The sequence below is a fragment of the Taeniopygia guttata genome, chromosome 3 (genome assembly GCF_048771995.1).
Source record: "Taeniopygia guttata chromosome 3, bTaeGut7.mat, whole genome shotgun sequence".
Classification (NCBI taxonomy): Eukaryota; Metazoa; Chordata; class Aves; order Passeriformes; family Estrildidae; genus Taeniopygia; species Taeniopygia guttata.
The window spans coordinates 69,055,458-69,072,063 of NC_133027.1; the positions used below are offsets into that span (position 1 = coordinate 69,055,458).

Sequence of the window (16,606 nt, forward strand, 5' to 3'; positions counted from 1 at the left end):
AACAATACTTAACAGCACTCACAGATACTATAATGAGATTAATTCTAGGCACAAAACAGAGAAGCAGCACAAAAAAACAAAACTGAAAAATTATTTCCAAATATTTTCTCCAATTAATTTTTTTACCTGTATTTCATAGTCTATTTGTAACACAGTTACAGTTATCTTCAGAATATTGTGGTACATATCTGACCAAAAAGAACATTTGGTTGGAATCTAATTTGAACTAAACACACTAAATGAAGGTGAAGATGCTTTCAAGTTGACAAGAAAGATAACATTTTAAGTTGTGTATCTGAATTTTTGCACAGCTCTAAAATCATCCAAAAAGAGAAAAGTTCTATACAGTTGTTTCTGAACTTAGGTTTCAGTTCATTCTCTGAAGCATTTAATATAAATGTAGAGAATCAAACTCACCACGGACACGGAAGAGGAGAAGTATATAGCATGTTTGAGACAGCTGTATATCATCCCACTGGTAGTCCATTATACCATCGGCTGATGAAAGATTTTGCCATAACCATAAAGATCTTCAAAAAAAAAAAAAAAAAAGAAAGAAAAGTCAAGAGATAATCACACACTGAAGAAGTTAAAACTGAATGGTCCTTATTTAAAATACAGTTTCACTGCTGTTCACTGCTGTTTAAAGAACACTTTTAAAACAACAGTAACAAAAGAGCCTGTTTCACATCATTACCATCCGCCAAGAGGTGGATACATGTTCTCTTACAACCACTACAATGGTATTTGGTCAGATACTTCATTTGCAATTATTTTACAGATTTTTTGACTTCCAGCTGACTTTAGGATTCACATCTTTTTTTCAGTGTTTTTTTAACAAGGACAGTTGTAAGCATTGGCATGTTCTCAAAACAGTATTTTTCAAATGCTATTTTCCTTCCTGTTTTATTTATGCAGGACTCTAGCAGGCATTTTCTACCGAAACACAAAATCCACATGCCAAAATTACCTACAAAGGTGGATGATAGGGAAGACCACTGCACGAGAGCAGGCAGCTGACAAAGCCAACACCTCTAATACAAGATACAGTACTCAACCTGTGTTAACAGCACATGCAGAACAAGGGACACCCACCACCCTATCAACAGCAACTATTAATTCCTTGTTTCTCTTTTCCTAAACACAAAGGCCAGAGTGCTACAAAGCTTGGCTGAGGATCTGATCCCAGAGTTGCATTTTTAACAATTGCTGATGGGCAGAATGATAAGAGAGATGGGTTCTAGGCCAAGTGGCTGTACAGCACAGAAGCAAAAGTCAATGGAGCTTCACTGAAAAAATTTATATCAGCAATTTTCAGGAATCTTGTTTTCTCCCAATTAATCCTTAATAGGCAGCTCTGAAAGAATTTTTATACAGAACCATTTCTTCATGGTTCCTTCAAAGTTCCCAAAAAGTGCTACAATTTAAACTGAAACACTGGCTCAAACCAGAAAACCTGACAAATTTGGGGTTCTTGAGTTTTGTGGTTAGTTTTCAGCAGGGGAGGGGCGCGGAAAGGGGGGAGGGGTTTGTGTGTTGGCTATTTGTTGTTGTTGTTGTCTGGTTCGGTTTTTTTTTGGATTTTGTTTCCTCAAAGCAAAAAGGGATGGGAGGCTTCCACCACTCAAGAGGTATCTCATTTCAATAGACTGAATTCAATCAGATTTAAATATTTCCTCTCAAAAGAGGCTTTCAATTTTTTAAATTATATTTAATGTCAAGTCTTTGGTTAAAAGAAAGTTAGGATTAAAGTGAAAATGTGAACTCTCTCATGGAACTCTTTTAATAAAGTCAGATGTTCCAAAACACACTCCTCATCAGACAGAGAATGAGATTTCAGGGATCTCTCTGAAGTGAGCTTTAACATTTTCTATAGATCTGCAAAGAACTAAAAGCTAAGAAATTGATTCTCCTTTCACCTTTTAGGAGAACAACTTAGGTAAAATGAATATAATTTTCTGACATTTTTCCACGGACTATTTTTGTCTGCATCTATCACACTTCTCTCTTGACTCCCTCTTCTGCTATTTTACATCTAAATTCTGTTGATAATTTAAGGACAGTAACATGACCCTTCCAAACATTTAACCCTCCTACTCTGATCTTCTCCTCTAAAAACCCAATAAAAATGCTGATTGATGGGTTCAATTGAGTGTACATGAGTAGAAAACATAATCACTCAAATAGAATAATCAACTCTTATTCAGATTTTTTATATAGGAGAATTAAATTCCTAATTTTCCTGAACATGAGACTATTTTATCATGGTGGAGACCAGAATAAAAATCAAAACAAATATGCTTGGGAAAAGGCATTTTACTCACATGCAATAGTTTTTGTTGTGTGCGTTCTAAATATATTTTTGTACTTATTTTCTAATTCTCTTTCACAGGACAAAATAACACATTTTCAAGTACAGTAAGGCTTTTTTCAAACAATCAGCAACTTTCAGCCTACAACAGGCTACTTATTACTGCTACATCTCACATCTCTGCTATCTTTTTAGCACAAATAAACAGGAGTGAGGAATTGGTCCAATACAAGAAAAATATGTGAAAAACTTTTTATTTTTTTTAAAGGCAGGTCTGGTTTTGCCCCTTAGAATACTACTGAACCCAAATGAACACTGTAATGGATGCAGTATGCAGGGGTAGGCACAGAGAGAAGAAAAAGTGCCAAACCTGCCACGCTTACTACTGAAACGCATGTCAAAATGCACTCTTGTTTTGAAAAAGTATTTTATTGGTCAAGAGAGTATTTATATAAATATATTAGTATTTCAAACCTGTATTTAATGTTCACAGTTTTGCTATGTCAATGCATTATGCACTATAAGCTTTTAAAATTTTAGGCTTTCTAAAGGAAACATAAAATTCATATAAAATGTGAAAAATTTATAACAGAATCAATACAGATTGTTTGGAGTCTTTACAGGACATTCTCTTTCAAAGCCTGCAAGAACCATATCTTTATCATAAGCTCTTTCCATAACTTATTTAGGTAAAGTGATCTATTTGTTATTTCATTCATCATTTTCAGCTGTGTACCTATGACAAGGCACCAGCCTAGCTCTGCCAAGATAGTAAGGTGGCAATCAGACAGTTAGTTTTTCCTTGAACAGACGTAGAATTCACTGAAGGACTTCTTTCCAGGTGATGAAAGAGCTAAAAATCCAGAACAAAACAAAAAGCCCTAAACAACATTAAAACTAGGCAAAAATCTGTAAAGTCCAGCATTTATAAAACTGTGAGATGACAATTTCCTACTCTTCCTAGTTATGTCCTTAAAAAAATTAATGTAAGAAATCAGAATCTCTTTTTTATATTAGCATATCTTTACTATACAGCAGATATTTCAAAAACATTTCAGGAACTTGACAGATTCTTCCTCACAGTGTGAGAAGCTATAAAATGTAGAAAGTCATCAATATGTACAATAAAAAGGGCCCGGTAAGGTAACTGCTGCAGTTGCATTATAATTTCTAAAGAATGACACTTTTGTTTAACTTCTGTCTTAACTTGGAGGTAGATGTTGCTTAGAGTGAATGCACTCACATGTCAGTGGACTGGCTACATAGAGATGATCAAGCACTGTGACTCAAATACAAGGGAATCGACTTACTGCTGTCAAGTGCAAAGTTATTAAAACATTTTAACAGAAACCCCTGACCATCATTCAGTCATAGGACTGAAGGGTTTGTCTTGCAGGACTAGATTCCTGAGTTGCACTTAAGGATACTTTAGTGACCAATGTAAAAAGCTGGAAATGGTGTTTACACATTCTGCTGACAGCCTTAATCTGTCAAGAAGATGTCTGCAGAGCCAAAACAATACAGGTTTTGGCTGTCCTGTGGTATTGTAGCTGCCCATAAAATAAAAAGCCATAAAAAGACTTTGATGTTTTCAAATACTTTACAAACATGAAGAAAAAAATTAATCTTCACAACAACTAACATCATTTTATGTTTTGAGTATGCACAAAACCAAATAAGGTATTATTCCCTACAAAGAGACTTTTTAAGAAAGTAAATAAATATTAACAAAAGTGGCAAAGCACCTGAAATACAAACAACTAAAATTGTGCTCACTGTAGCCAGAGTCTCCTAGAACTCAAGTGTCACAAGTAAGAATTTATTTGTGACTTCTCTGCTGGAAACAAGACAGTTAGTGGAAGTAGAGTCTCAGAATTACATAAGAAACAGTAGTCTCTGTGCACCAGCATTATATTGGGACCACCCATCCCCTCAGCCAGCTCCTGCAAGATCAGCAGTGCTCCAGGGACTTGCACTAGTACCCCCCCACCTCAGCACCAAGGGCAGCCTGCTTCGAGAGCAGAGCCTCCACAGTCTGTAAAATACAAAAAGAATGAATCTGAGAATGAAGTAAAATTCTCTCCTAGACTGACATCTCAGAAATATGGAAAGAGTTTCAGGCTGCACACGTCTCGCTGTCATTGACACAAAAGACTTTCTAAAAACAGCAATTTCCTGAGTGTCTTATGCAGCTCCACAAGCACCCAGATGGAACACAAACTAGCAATTGATTTCATTAATTAGAAAAGTTGCTTTTAAGGAACTGAACACTACTGACAGAAGCAGTTTGCAAGCATTGTTCTCTAATGAAATCCAAACTGTCATTTCAACAAAGGCAAGGGTTTTTTTTGCTAACAAGCAACCTGCACTGGAAAACTAATTAGAAGCCATAGGTACATAGCTGTAATTCACACTCAGTGAAAGGCTAATCTCAAATAGCCAATTGCAAAAGGCCCAGCTTGTACAGATAAAATTAACAAGTCACTCGAACACCCTTTATGGTCAGCTTACACAAGGCTGTCCCAATGTGCTTATCTGAAAGGGCAGAGAGGAATGTGGTCATTCCCAAGCCTGCCTCCATTGCTCTGCAGGCACCCCACCAGGCCACCATGCATGCTGGAGACATGCCTGGATGCTGGATACATGAATTTCCAGTCCTTAAAAGTGTAACACTGAGGAGAACATTTTTTGTACCTGCACCTCCAATTGTAAGCATAATTCTTGACTCCTTTTTTTCTTTAAATCAGTCAAACCAGTGGTTACTACCTGGTATAACATAACAAAAAGAAAACACAAAAACCCAACAGTGCTGCCAGCTACACACTGTGCAAAGCAGGATGGATACACCATGTAAATGCATACAGGTGCTAAAGAGCTTTCATGACAAAAACAAATAAGCTACATGTGCTTTTCAATCATGGACTATATTCAAACTGATTGCTATTTGTACAGTTTTCCTTATTTAAATGAAAAATTCTAATCAGGTTTAGTTCTACTAAAATTTGCATCAACAACATGCTAAATGGAAGTTGATTATTCTAATACACTGAAAAATAACTACATATTAATTATTTACAAAAAATCTGGATGCATTTGTCTCCTTAAAATAAGAAAAAATGGATTGTATTCAAATGAATTCTGGTCCCCTAACAACTAATACAACTTATTTTAATCAAATTGTGTTTTATGTTATGAATATGCAGCATTTTAAACTGTGGAATAGCGCATTATTGCTTGAAACTCTCAAGTTTGTTTTTAGAGCGAGACCTCATAACCACAACATCTAATGAGTCCTGATAAATGATAACGATAATGTGTCCTTTAAACAAACTGTACTAGCCACTGACCTATATTCAAAGTTTAACCAATTCAGCTTGTACTTGAAAGAAAAACAATCTCCTACTAAGAGGAAAAAGAATATGATCATCCATTAAAATACTATTTTTCAAAAAGAAAAAATGCAGAAACAAAATTAACAAAGCTGCATTTGAAGCACAGTTAATTAAAAACACATCTGGCAGCATGTATTTAAAAAAAAAAAATTAAATTCTGGTTATTAGCACCAGTATTCACCTCCATCATAAAGGGCAGCCTGCTCCGAGGGCAGAGGTTCTAAGCTGAACAGAAAAAGATTCACATGCTATCAGAGGATGAAGTAAAAATTTTGTCCTGGATTCACTTCACTGTGTACACTGTTTTAGATTGTACCTGTGTCTTACTGTCATTGCCACAAAGACCTTTCTAGAAATTGGCGATTTCCAGAGTGTCCCGTGCAGCTATACAAGTATCCAGAAGGAATACAAATTAACAACTTTCCAAACAATGGATTTTCACTCAAAGGAAGAAAGTACTATTTACTTGTGACTTCTGAACAGTGAATTCTGCTTGTAGTAGAGCAAGTGAAACTATGAAACATAATTTACATTTCTCTTGCATCTTTCTTTGCTTTTTTCTCATAGAGATCCCCCACCTTTCTACATTCTCATTCAAGTTCTGTAACGACTTTAAGGCTATTTGCCTCAACTCTTCAACACTGTGAGATATATAAAATTATTTATGATTATATTGTAATTTATTAAATTGTTCAGCAAAGCAAGTATTTCTAGCCTCATATTATATTAACTAAATAATATTTTCAGAAACTGGCAAAATTCCCACGCAACCTGTTGTGCTATGTAATACTTAAATGACCAGTTTTTCCATACAATGATTTATGTATAAAAATTAGCTCTTTTTGCCTGTGTGAGATATGAATAAAGTAGAAAAACAAAGTAAAAAGTCAGAAGTGATGGCTTGAACATATATTCTAGCATTTAGCAATAACATATCAATAAAATGTAAAAAGAGAAAAAAAAATTACTTCTTAACCAGGAAATAGTCCTTATCCAAGAATGATTGTGGATGGAGTTTGAAAGCAGAACCATCTTACTCCCACAAAGTAGCAAATAGGTTGTGCTTAGCACGTGCCCCCAAAACCAATCCTTTAGGGAATTGGTAGTAGCTAACAATAAACAATAAACCTCTATGCAGACCAGCCATTATCACTTGTTAAAAACAAACCAAAACACAAACAAAAAAACCCCCCAAACTTTAAATACTCCCTATGATATACTAATTACATTGTAATAAAACTTCTCTAGGAGAAATCAGGTTGCAACTGCTTCATGGCAGCTCCTCCTTAAATGCACATCAACATCAGCACCGTGGATTTGGACTAAGAATTGAGGGGATAAGATTGATTTTAACTTCTTCAGAAGTCATTCATCCTCCTCTACAGTAGTATGAAGAAAATGAAGAAAATCCAAACTGGTGCAGCAAATACACACTATATACACGTTTTGGAGTTACAAAATCTGGAAACAATCCTGGTTTCTTTGAAGCAAAGGTAAAATTAAGGATGTGGGGTAAAAGCAAGTAGACAAAAACCCCCAAGGATCTTACAGACATAGGGATGCTTCTCAAAGGATGCAGCAGGCAGCACTGGAGAGAAAAAAAAAAAAGAAAATTAAAAACTCTTTGGAAGTCAATTAAAAATTGTTGGTACAGCACGTCACCTACTTTGTTCGTGGATGACTTACTGAACATTTGAAATGTTGATTTACTCTGAAGCTTGCCTGTGATGTTCTAATTCACAGGCTGCCTGTTCAGAGTGAGAGTTTTGGGGAGAGAGAAGAACCTAAAACCATGGAATACAGGAACCAAGAAAATTACCCTTTGTCTCCTAGGGAATGGAGGCAGCTGCCCATTTGGCAGAACTTTTTCCTTACATGGACCAAAGACATAATGGAAAACCTGAGACAGGGTCATCAAATTCTCTCATTTCTAGAACAACTGTATTGGAAATAGTATCCTGAAAGTAGGAGTAAAATCACAAAAGATGAAAAGAAAGTTAATTATAAAATTTCTTTTTTTTTTTTTAAACACTGTATTTAAAAATCACTAAGGACCATGTAATTTTTTTATAATTAGTAAGACACACAATATTCAAAAGAATTTAAGGTAGCAGAGAATATTAATCAGTTTACAATATTCTAAATTACTGAGCAAATTAGTTCAGAAGATGTCTTCTGTTATTAAGGCATAAGTACATATTGTACAATTTCCAGATAACCAAGTTATATTACTGATTTTTTTATGGGTGATAAAACACAATATTTAAAAACCTATTTTTATTACTGTTTTAGCATAATTCTTATTTTAACTTAACCCCAAGCACAGAGAGGGAGAGAGAGAGAAAGAGAGAGAAGGATAATAAGCAACCTTTTCCCTCAAAATTCTAGTGCTTTCCTAAACAAGATGTTGTGAGCCAAATCCTAATATTCTGTTTCTGCATTATTATTGCTCTGTTACATTGTCTAGGAAGGTTCTTTTTTCAGGAAATAAGAAGGGACAGAGAATAGTTTTTCTGCTAATATGATCTAAACAAATAAGATAAAGAATTCAGATACTACAAGGACGTACTGTTCCCTGCTATGTGGTAGCTTTATTAGTAATAATTATGAGACTAAGTTACACACAAAAATCATTCAAGAGAGCTTAAAGGCTTATACTAAACTTATAAAAGCTATGACCTAAAGGCTAACCTTCAGATATTAAAAAAAACTTCCAAAAGGCGAAGAAGAACATGCTATATTTGGAAAGATAATCACTTCATAAATTTTAGGCAGATGTCTGAAATAGGAAACTGCTGAAGAGAAAGAGCATGAAAATGCAACACTTGCTATCACTTAAAAGCTAACTCATCAGAGAGGAGAATGATTTCAAGGCTGGAAGAGGCTTAAAAGACAGGCTATTGGGTTTTTTCTATATTCTATTTTAAAATCCAGGAAAAAAGAGAACAAAATAATAAAAAAAAACCAAAGAAAAAACCACCAGAATAATTCAATAGAAATCAAAGAAAAATGTTTCCATTAAAGCACAATGTTTTTCTTTGGTCATAGTTTATCCCTTATTATCCATAAATCATTCATACTACCCACAGGACCATACAACCTTTTAACTGCTTTACACAGAATAGCAGGATAATTATACTGAACAAACCCTACAAAACTGTGATCCTATGAGAGCACAAAACACTTTTGCAACTGCTATCAAAAGGGTAAAGGGGGAAATGAAAACCAACTATGACTGATAGAATACTAGAAACCTATAGTTAATTCCAGTTAATAATTAAAATCTGATTATTGTCTCTCTTTTTTTTTTTTTATCAGATTACATGTAAAAAGAGATTTGAATTTCATTCAGGCACGTTCCAGAGCATGCAGTATTCTGGAACTACAACTTTAAGAAAACCTCAAAATTGTATTTTGTTGTTTTCGAGGGTTTTTTCCCTTTAAGAGATGTGCTTTATGCAAGGAAGATGATTAACATATTGTTTTATCAATTCAAATATTTTTTAAAAATAATAAAGCATTCTGAAAAACTAGTGCAACTTATGAACAGTCAAAAATATTTCAATGTTTGTTTCCAAAAATAAGTTGTAGAGGTGGATGGGGGGGAATCTTTTTAAATTTACATTCATGTTTGGTTAGTTTTGTCCATAACAAAGAGTCAAGTTCTTGTTAAAAAATCTGAATGACTATACTTGTTTTAAGTCTTTCATTCGCATCAGTATTTCCCTACTGCTGTTATTTTAATAAAAAGATGATGCTATTTCTAGACATTCTTCATAGTAAGTCTGTTGAACTTGGTGTCCATTCATTTTGAAATAAAATCAATAAAAATCAATACTATCTACACCTGTATCTGCAACAGTACATGACAATTCTGACATGGTGAGATCTAAAACACAATGTCTTTTCTCTCCAAGTAGAATTAACCAGCAATTCCTCAGACACTCTGGTGACAGGGAACTGTGTTTATATTTTAGACAGTGACCATGATAAGCCAAACATTAATGACCTTCTCTTTCCAGGCAAAACAAACCATTTTTGTAACAGAGTTTGTTTCTCCAAAGGTTTCTAACAGACATTACTTGTAAATGTATGAGTTTAATCTTATCTTGAGGAATTTGTGCTGAAGTTCACTTTGTACATCCAGCCAAATGAAAGATTTTCGTGCCCTGTGAACTGAAAACATTTGATTCTCACAAAGATGCTAACATTTGTCTTTATAAATCAGAGTGTAAACTACTAAAGTGAGACAGCTGAAGACTTCCTAATAAGAAATACATCCATAAATTGTCAATATTATAGTTGTTTCTTCCCAAGTAAAACTTATGCTTGAGTGTCTGGTTTGTTTTTATTTGCTTTCATCTTTTTTTATTTGTTTAGCTCTTTGTCATGCTTGAAACAGCTTTACTGCCTTTTAAACACATTTATTTCAGAAACATGTAGGAAGATAAGAGAATTGTACTGCCTCTAAAGGGGTCCAATGAGCTCAAACTGTCAATTCCAGCAGTGGCCAAAAGCAAATGCAGAAATACAAGTTATCCACAAGAATACCCATCTACTCCTCAGCTTCCAGACAATTGACAGAATCACTGAGCCACATATGGTGGGGGCTCCTGTGTATGGTATTATCTCCATCTCCTAAAATCCCTCTTCAATTCTTTCAGTTTCCTTCACTATCCCAAACAAGTTTACACCATCAGAAAACCCTGCCCATGCATCTGGTATCCAATTAGTTAATTATACGTTCAACTGAATGAGTATTTTTAAGGTCAAGTTAATTGATATTTGTAATATCACATACAATAAAATCATGACAATACAAGATGAAGAAACATCCTCATTACAGGGAGATTTGTTATTTGTTTTCTGAGTTCTCAGAAAAAAACCAAAAATGGAATGCATACATGAGTCTAGTATCTAACTTGTGAGGTTTCTACAAGTTTCAGGATGAACAGGTAGTGGAAACAGACAGCAGTAATGAAATAAGGCTATTAAAAATGGGCATGAAACACTAAGTATTAATCTGCTTTGCCTTGCATCCATTCAATCTGCAGATCTGTCCTTTCCAAATCAGGTCCATCCAGAGTGAGGATGATAGGAAAATGTAGATGACATAAGACAGACAAAAATTAACAACTAATAAGGATTAGTTATTTTCTTTGCTTATAGAACCAACTTTTGCAAATTCCAGATCTAAGTGAACATCCCTATATTAGGGAAAAAAAAAAAAAAAGATGCTGTTTTAGCAGCAAAGAGTCAGAGCCATATTCTGGTAATGGTTCAATTTCTTGTGCATGTGAGAAAGGAAAAAAGAAAGCAATAGAGCTTAGAAAACACTTTTTTTTTTTTCTTCTATAAAAAACATGTTATAAAAGGAAAGCTACATTGCTGTGAAAAATGATCAGTTATTATTTTCCTATAGATAGAGACTTTTTACTGGATGTCAGATACTGAGAGAGGCAAACATGCAAGTCTACACTGAGGTCTGCCCAAAATTAAGTGTGCCTGGTGTTGGATGGATGACTTGGAAAATGCTCTTCATCTTATCCATCAAAGGAATTTTGTCAGTCCCCATCACCCATCAAGTTAAACAAAGCAACCAGTGGCATGCCTGGTGACAGAGGAGCTTGTCTATACAAAAGACTTTCCAAGCCCAATGAACTTTTGCACCTGCCTAGCGAGGTCTGGAGGAGGTCTTTATTTCCAGCAAAGACAGAAAGGCTCCAAGGAAATGTCCTGTGGGAGCAGAGAAACACAGGAGAATGAGTAAGACTCACTGGGGGTGTCAGATGGCAAAAGCCTGTATTCACACCTGGTAAGTTTCTTTCACCTTTCTTCTATCTTAATATTCCAAGGTTAGAGGAAGCTAACTTTTTAAAAATCAAAAAATTACAACACAAAGAAAAACACCTTAAAATTGACTCAATGGGACATGTGTTGCTTTCTTGCATTGTTGGTAAGCCTTCAAATGACCTTTTCAAAGTCTTGTGTACAACCTGTATAGTGGCTAATTGTGCCAGAAATCAAGTAATATGCCATTGGCAGGCTTCAGGAAAACAGAGTTAATGAGGCAGTTGTGTTACTGGGACTGCTTCTTGGACATACCCAAATGCTACTGAATATACCGCTTACTAAAGTTGCTCCCTGCATGTGGCCATAAATATGCAGGAAGTGTTAGAGAAATGCTAAGAGGTAAATACCAAATCTCCAACTGGGATTCTATTGCATAACTCTGAAATTCATGGAAATCTCCCTGATCTCAAAGACCTGACACCTCCCTAAGCTAAAGGATCTTAAAGACCCCTGAAAGCAACCTGAAGAATGTATCCTGAGATACAGAGCAAGAATAGATTTAAAGGGCCAAGAAGCCTTCTTGTGATAAGAGGGGAGGTAAACTAACAAAGTGAAAAGCCATGAACAATAATCATATTTCAGGGGCTCATCACAACAGCTCTGTAAATTGAGAGTAAGTATCAGTGCACATTCCAGGGAAGCAGCTGCTGCTGAGCAGGTACTTGCACACCAACTCAATGTCCAATTTCTATATTCAATACAGGGACAAAATTTGTCACCTTGCCCCACTGCTGGCAACTGTTGAGAACAAAGCCACAGCAGAAGGAAGGTAGAAACAACACTCTCTTAGTATCAACAGCTTGGTACTTGTATAGTATTTACAGGGAATGCTGCCAAGACATTGACCTCCAACAAAGCCTAGAGTGTGTGAATCAGTGAGGTTTAGCATAATCCCCTCAAAAAAATCTGATGGTGAGTCACTGTCACAAACAGCTTCCTGCAAGTGTGGCAAATGAGGAAAAGGCAGGAAAGGGATGAATGAACAAATGAATAAATGGTTTGCATATTTATTTTCTCTGAAATGCTGGCTCTGGACACAGGTGAAGAGAAAGCAGCAGCAGTTGCTCAAGGCTATCATACATGAAAAATGGTAAAGAAAAGAACCAGAGAAGAAGATGTAAGACATGGTTCCAGACAAAAAGATTAATGTCTTCTTAAGAGAGTCTGATTCTCAGACACATTATCAGCATAAATACTGCTTAACAGATTAGGGCCTGAAGGAAAATTGTCATATCTTCTCCATTGTAGAGATTTAAAAATCTTTCTTTCCTAAAAGACAATCATAAAATAGTTTGGGCTGGAAATGACCTTTAGAGGTCATCTAATCCAACCCCCCTACAATTAGAAGGGACACCTTCAACAAGCCCAGGTTTTTCAGTCTTGTCTAACCTAACCTTGAATATTTCTGGGGACAGGGCATCCACCACCTCTCTGGGCAACATGTTCCGGACTTTCAACACCTTCAATGTAAAAAAAAAAATAATTTTGCCTTATATCTAATCTAAATTGAACCCATTTCACTTAAAAACCACTACCCCTTCTCCTGTTACTGCAGGCCCTGCTAAAATGTCCCTCACCAGTTTTCTTTTAGGCTCCCTTTGAGTAGTAAAAGGCCACAGTAAGGTCTTCCCAGAGCCTCCTTGTATCCAGGCTGAACAACCCCATCTCTCTCAGTTCTTCCACATAGGAGAGGTGCTTCAGCCCCATCATCATCCTCATGGCCCTTCTCTGGACCCGCTATAAGTATGCACTCTCTTAAGTCTAGGATGTTTTTCTTCAATTACTAAAACTATTCTGGGTTTCCATATAGAGATATTTAAATAACCCTGCATATCATAAACAGTTTTATTAAGTAATAACTGGACAAAACTCCAGTTGTACATACCCATATATCAACAAATTAAAAAAAAATGTAATCTGTGCTTCCTAAAGGCAAAGAATCAGAGAATCTGTAAAATCCTTGAAACTTTAAGGCATGGAAAGGGCCTACACATACAAAGCCACCTTCAATGTCATGTGAGAAAATACGTATTTTTAAGAACTATTTTTTTCCTATAAAGAAGTAAAAAGCAAAATTTCCCTTACATTTTGTGCAAAGTAGAAAGCTGTAATTGCACATGTTTTATGAAATCAGCTAATAGCTCACCAGTAACTTACTAACTTTTCAGTTCATTGCTTGGCTTGAGATACCTAAATTAAATTTGGATACGTCACGTCCTTGGAGTCACCCGTTTATACTGGGAGAGTGTCAGGAAGAGATGTGCCTTCAAAGACAGCAGTGTCAGCAGATGCTGTTGTAATTAGGGTGCCAGACTGACTTTCATCAGTAAGAGGATCCATTCTTTGCTTCAAAATACCATTTCTGCATGGCCTTGAGGAAGTCTCTTTACCAGTTAAACATGCTACCTTAATAAATGAGTCAGGTTATGGAAATGACATCAAGAACCCAGGTTAATCAGGATATACCTGGATTCAAATTAATCAAACCTCCCTAAAAGGGATACCCATTTCTTAAATGGGAAGAATCACTGAAAAAGGTAAAAATTTAAATACACATTTAAATTCTTTCTGAAAAAGGTGAAAATTTAAATACACATTTTTAATTGCTTCCTGCTTTAAACATGTTGAACAATTCTGAAACACTTAAAATGCTTTGGCAACTAGTCAAATAATATGAAAAATGAAAATTAATTTCTATAATTTTCCTTTTTCTGTTGTCAAAATACAAGTTTTCTATGGTTTGTCATCTTCCGGGAATGGCCAGTTTTACTAATCACAGAAAGCTCATTTGGCTATTTACAATCCTCTTGTGTTCCATAAAAGGCAATTAAAACAAAACTTCACGTTAAGATGTTTTTATCTCATCAGATGCATGGATGATTCAATTCTGCTTAATTACTTTGATGTCCAACTGGAGTAAATTTGGTTTAGGATAGCAGAAAAAAAAAAAAAGAAGGAAACAAACCAAAAAGGATGGCCAAACTAAGGGAGTCAAGGTACCCAGTAATTTTATCTCAGAAATGCATATGTCTGTTAGATCTACAGGAAGGCTTTACATATCAAATCATAATTAACTTTGTATGTTTTTGTCAGAAATTCACAGGGAGGAGGCCTCAAGTACAGGAACAGAAAGTCAAGAAAACATAAAACTTCCCCACTCCATTCCAGTGCACTAACTTATGGTGCCTCCAGGTGGCTTTTCACAACTACACAGTGCAAGGCTATGTCTGTGCTATTAGCAAATACTCACACTAGGTCTACTCTGAAAGAAAACAGGAGAAGCCTCTGACAGGGAGAGCAGAAAAAGCCACACAAGAAGCCTGAGTAAGGGACTGCTTTAACAATAACCACGTGGTGCCTTTATGACACAGGAAAGGCCAGCTGGCCAAACAGAGGGGATATTGTCACTAAATACATTTAGTAAAGCACGTTGATACACCATGTCTAAAATGGGAAAAACAGAACCAGCAAGCTGTAGACAAAGAGGAGCCAGTCAGAAATCACTTGAGGAGATGTCTGAGAGACATAAGCAAAGACATTTGTGAAGGAGAGAGAGATAAGCTTGCGATCCTTATTGAAAGAAAGGATGCTTCCCTTCTGGCATAAGCCACAACAGGTAAGAGCCCTAAAAGCATAAGCTATTAAATCAGCCATTGCCCAAAGACTTACTCATGTGCTAGAAAATGCCACCACTCACATTCAACAGAGAGCAGACTGGTCAGAACTGGAATGACCATTCCCCTTGACAGTGACATTTCACCACCAGTTTACAGCAGCTGAAGAGTAACAGATGCACAGAGCACTGCTGCACAGAGGCTGCCCACGTCCTCTGGTGACAAGGTGGTCCTTACCTTAGATGTCCTTTCTGAAAAAAACACTATGGATGTTCTCCATCTCCTCCCCAACACAAACTAATTTATTTGTTTATAAACAACATCACCTGTCAAACACACGTTTGCAATCTATTTGGAAATCCTAGTTATATTTTATTTTTGTTTGATTTTGTTTAGATGTGCATAATATCCCAAAATGCACTTGATTTGCTTGTTTTATAATACTAGCTCAGTCTGTCCAATGTGTTAAAGTCATGCTCCTCCTGCTTTGGTAACTGGGGAAGGCTTCTAAGGGCTTCTTCTGCCCAAAGTGCAGCAAGGGATAGAAGAGAAGACAAAGACAGGCGTAAATCCAAAAGAAAATCCCAAAACAAAAACAAACAAACAAAACTCCCCAAAAAAAACCCAATAAAAGCAACAACAAACCAACAACACACTTATGTCCAGTAATTCCCAGCAGAACCATCTTTAAAATGACATTTTATTTCCTAGACATAGATATTTGTCTGCTAGGAACTTTAGGAAGGCTCTGAAATTTGTAATTCACACAAGCCACAAACTACACTAATATCACACAGACCAGAATAGAAGCACATGACTTAATAACATGACACTACAGCTAAGAGGAAATTTTTGAACTCTTACATTCTTTACTGGAAAGCCTCCTCATGCTCATATTTTCATAAAAAATGTTTCTTAAAGATCAAGCACATAGGTTTGTAATGCAGGAAAGAGAGAGAGCCACCACACAAAACCCAGAAAAAGGATTTAACTAAAGCTGGGCATGCCCACCAGCACCCTGCATCCCCCTGCACAGATGTAAGGGAGAAGGAGAAAGGATGTACATCCATCTACTCTTCTATTAAGGCAAAATTGAGACTTCTTAATTTTTGTTTCCTCATTGGAACAAAACCACAAATTTTAAAGTGCTTTCTAAAAAGCAATATTTTGGTTTTCAACAAGCACTAACAATAATCCATTACATCAAGTGTCAGCTCCAAGCATTTGAAAGCTGTAGATCACATCAGACATCTGCTTTTAAAAGGCAAATTGCTGACTCATTTCTGATCCACCATGGTTGACATTCACATCCTCTCTTAATGATAGCCCAACCCTTTTGTTTCTTCCCTGCACTCTCTTAAATAAGCTTAAATTAATTGCCCATTAGATATAATCAGTGTTGAGAATAATATTGCAGCATATTTCAATTCTTTTCA

At 35.8% G+C, this 16,606-nt stretch overlaps 1 protein-coding gene across 1 annotated transcript in view; it reads right to left on the reverse strand.

Annotated features, from left to right (window-relative positions):
- The window catches only part of CHRM3 (cholinergic receptor muscarinic 3), a 256,162-nt gene that overhangs the window by 177,665 nt on the left and 61,891 nt on the right, over positions 1–16,606 (reverse strand). Inside the window, 1 exon segment of the mRNA XM_030268224.4 lies at positions 418–530. Coding sequence (XP_030124084.4) covers positions 418–487 — 70 coding nt within the window. The 5' untranslated portion in view covers positions 488–530.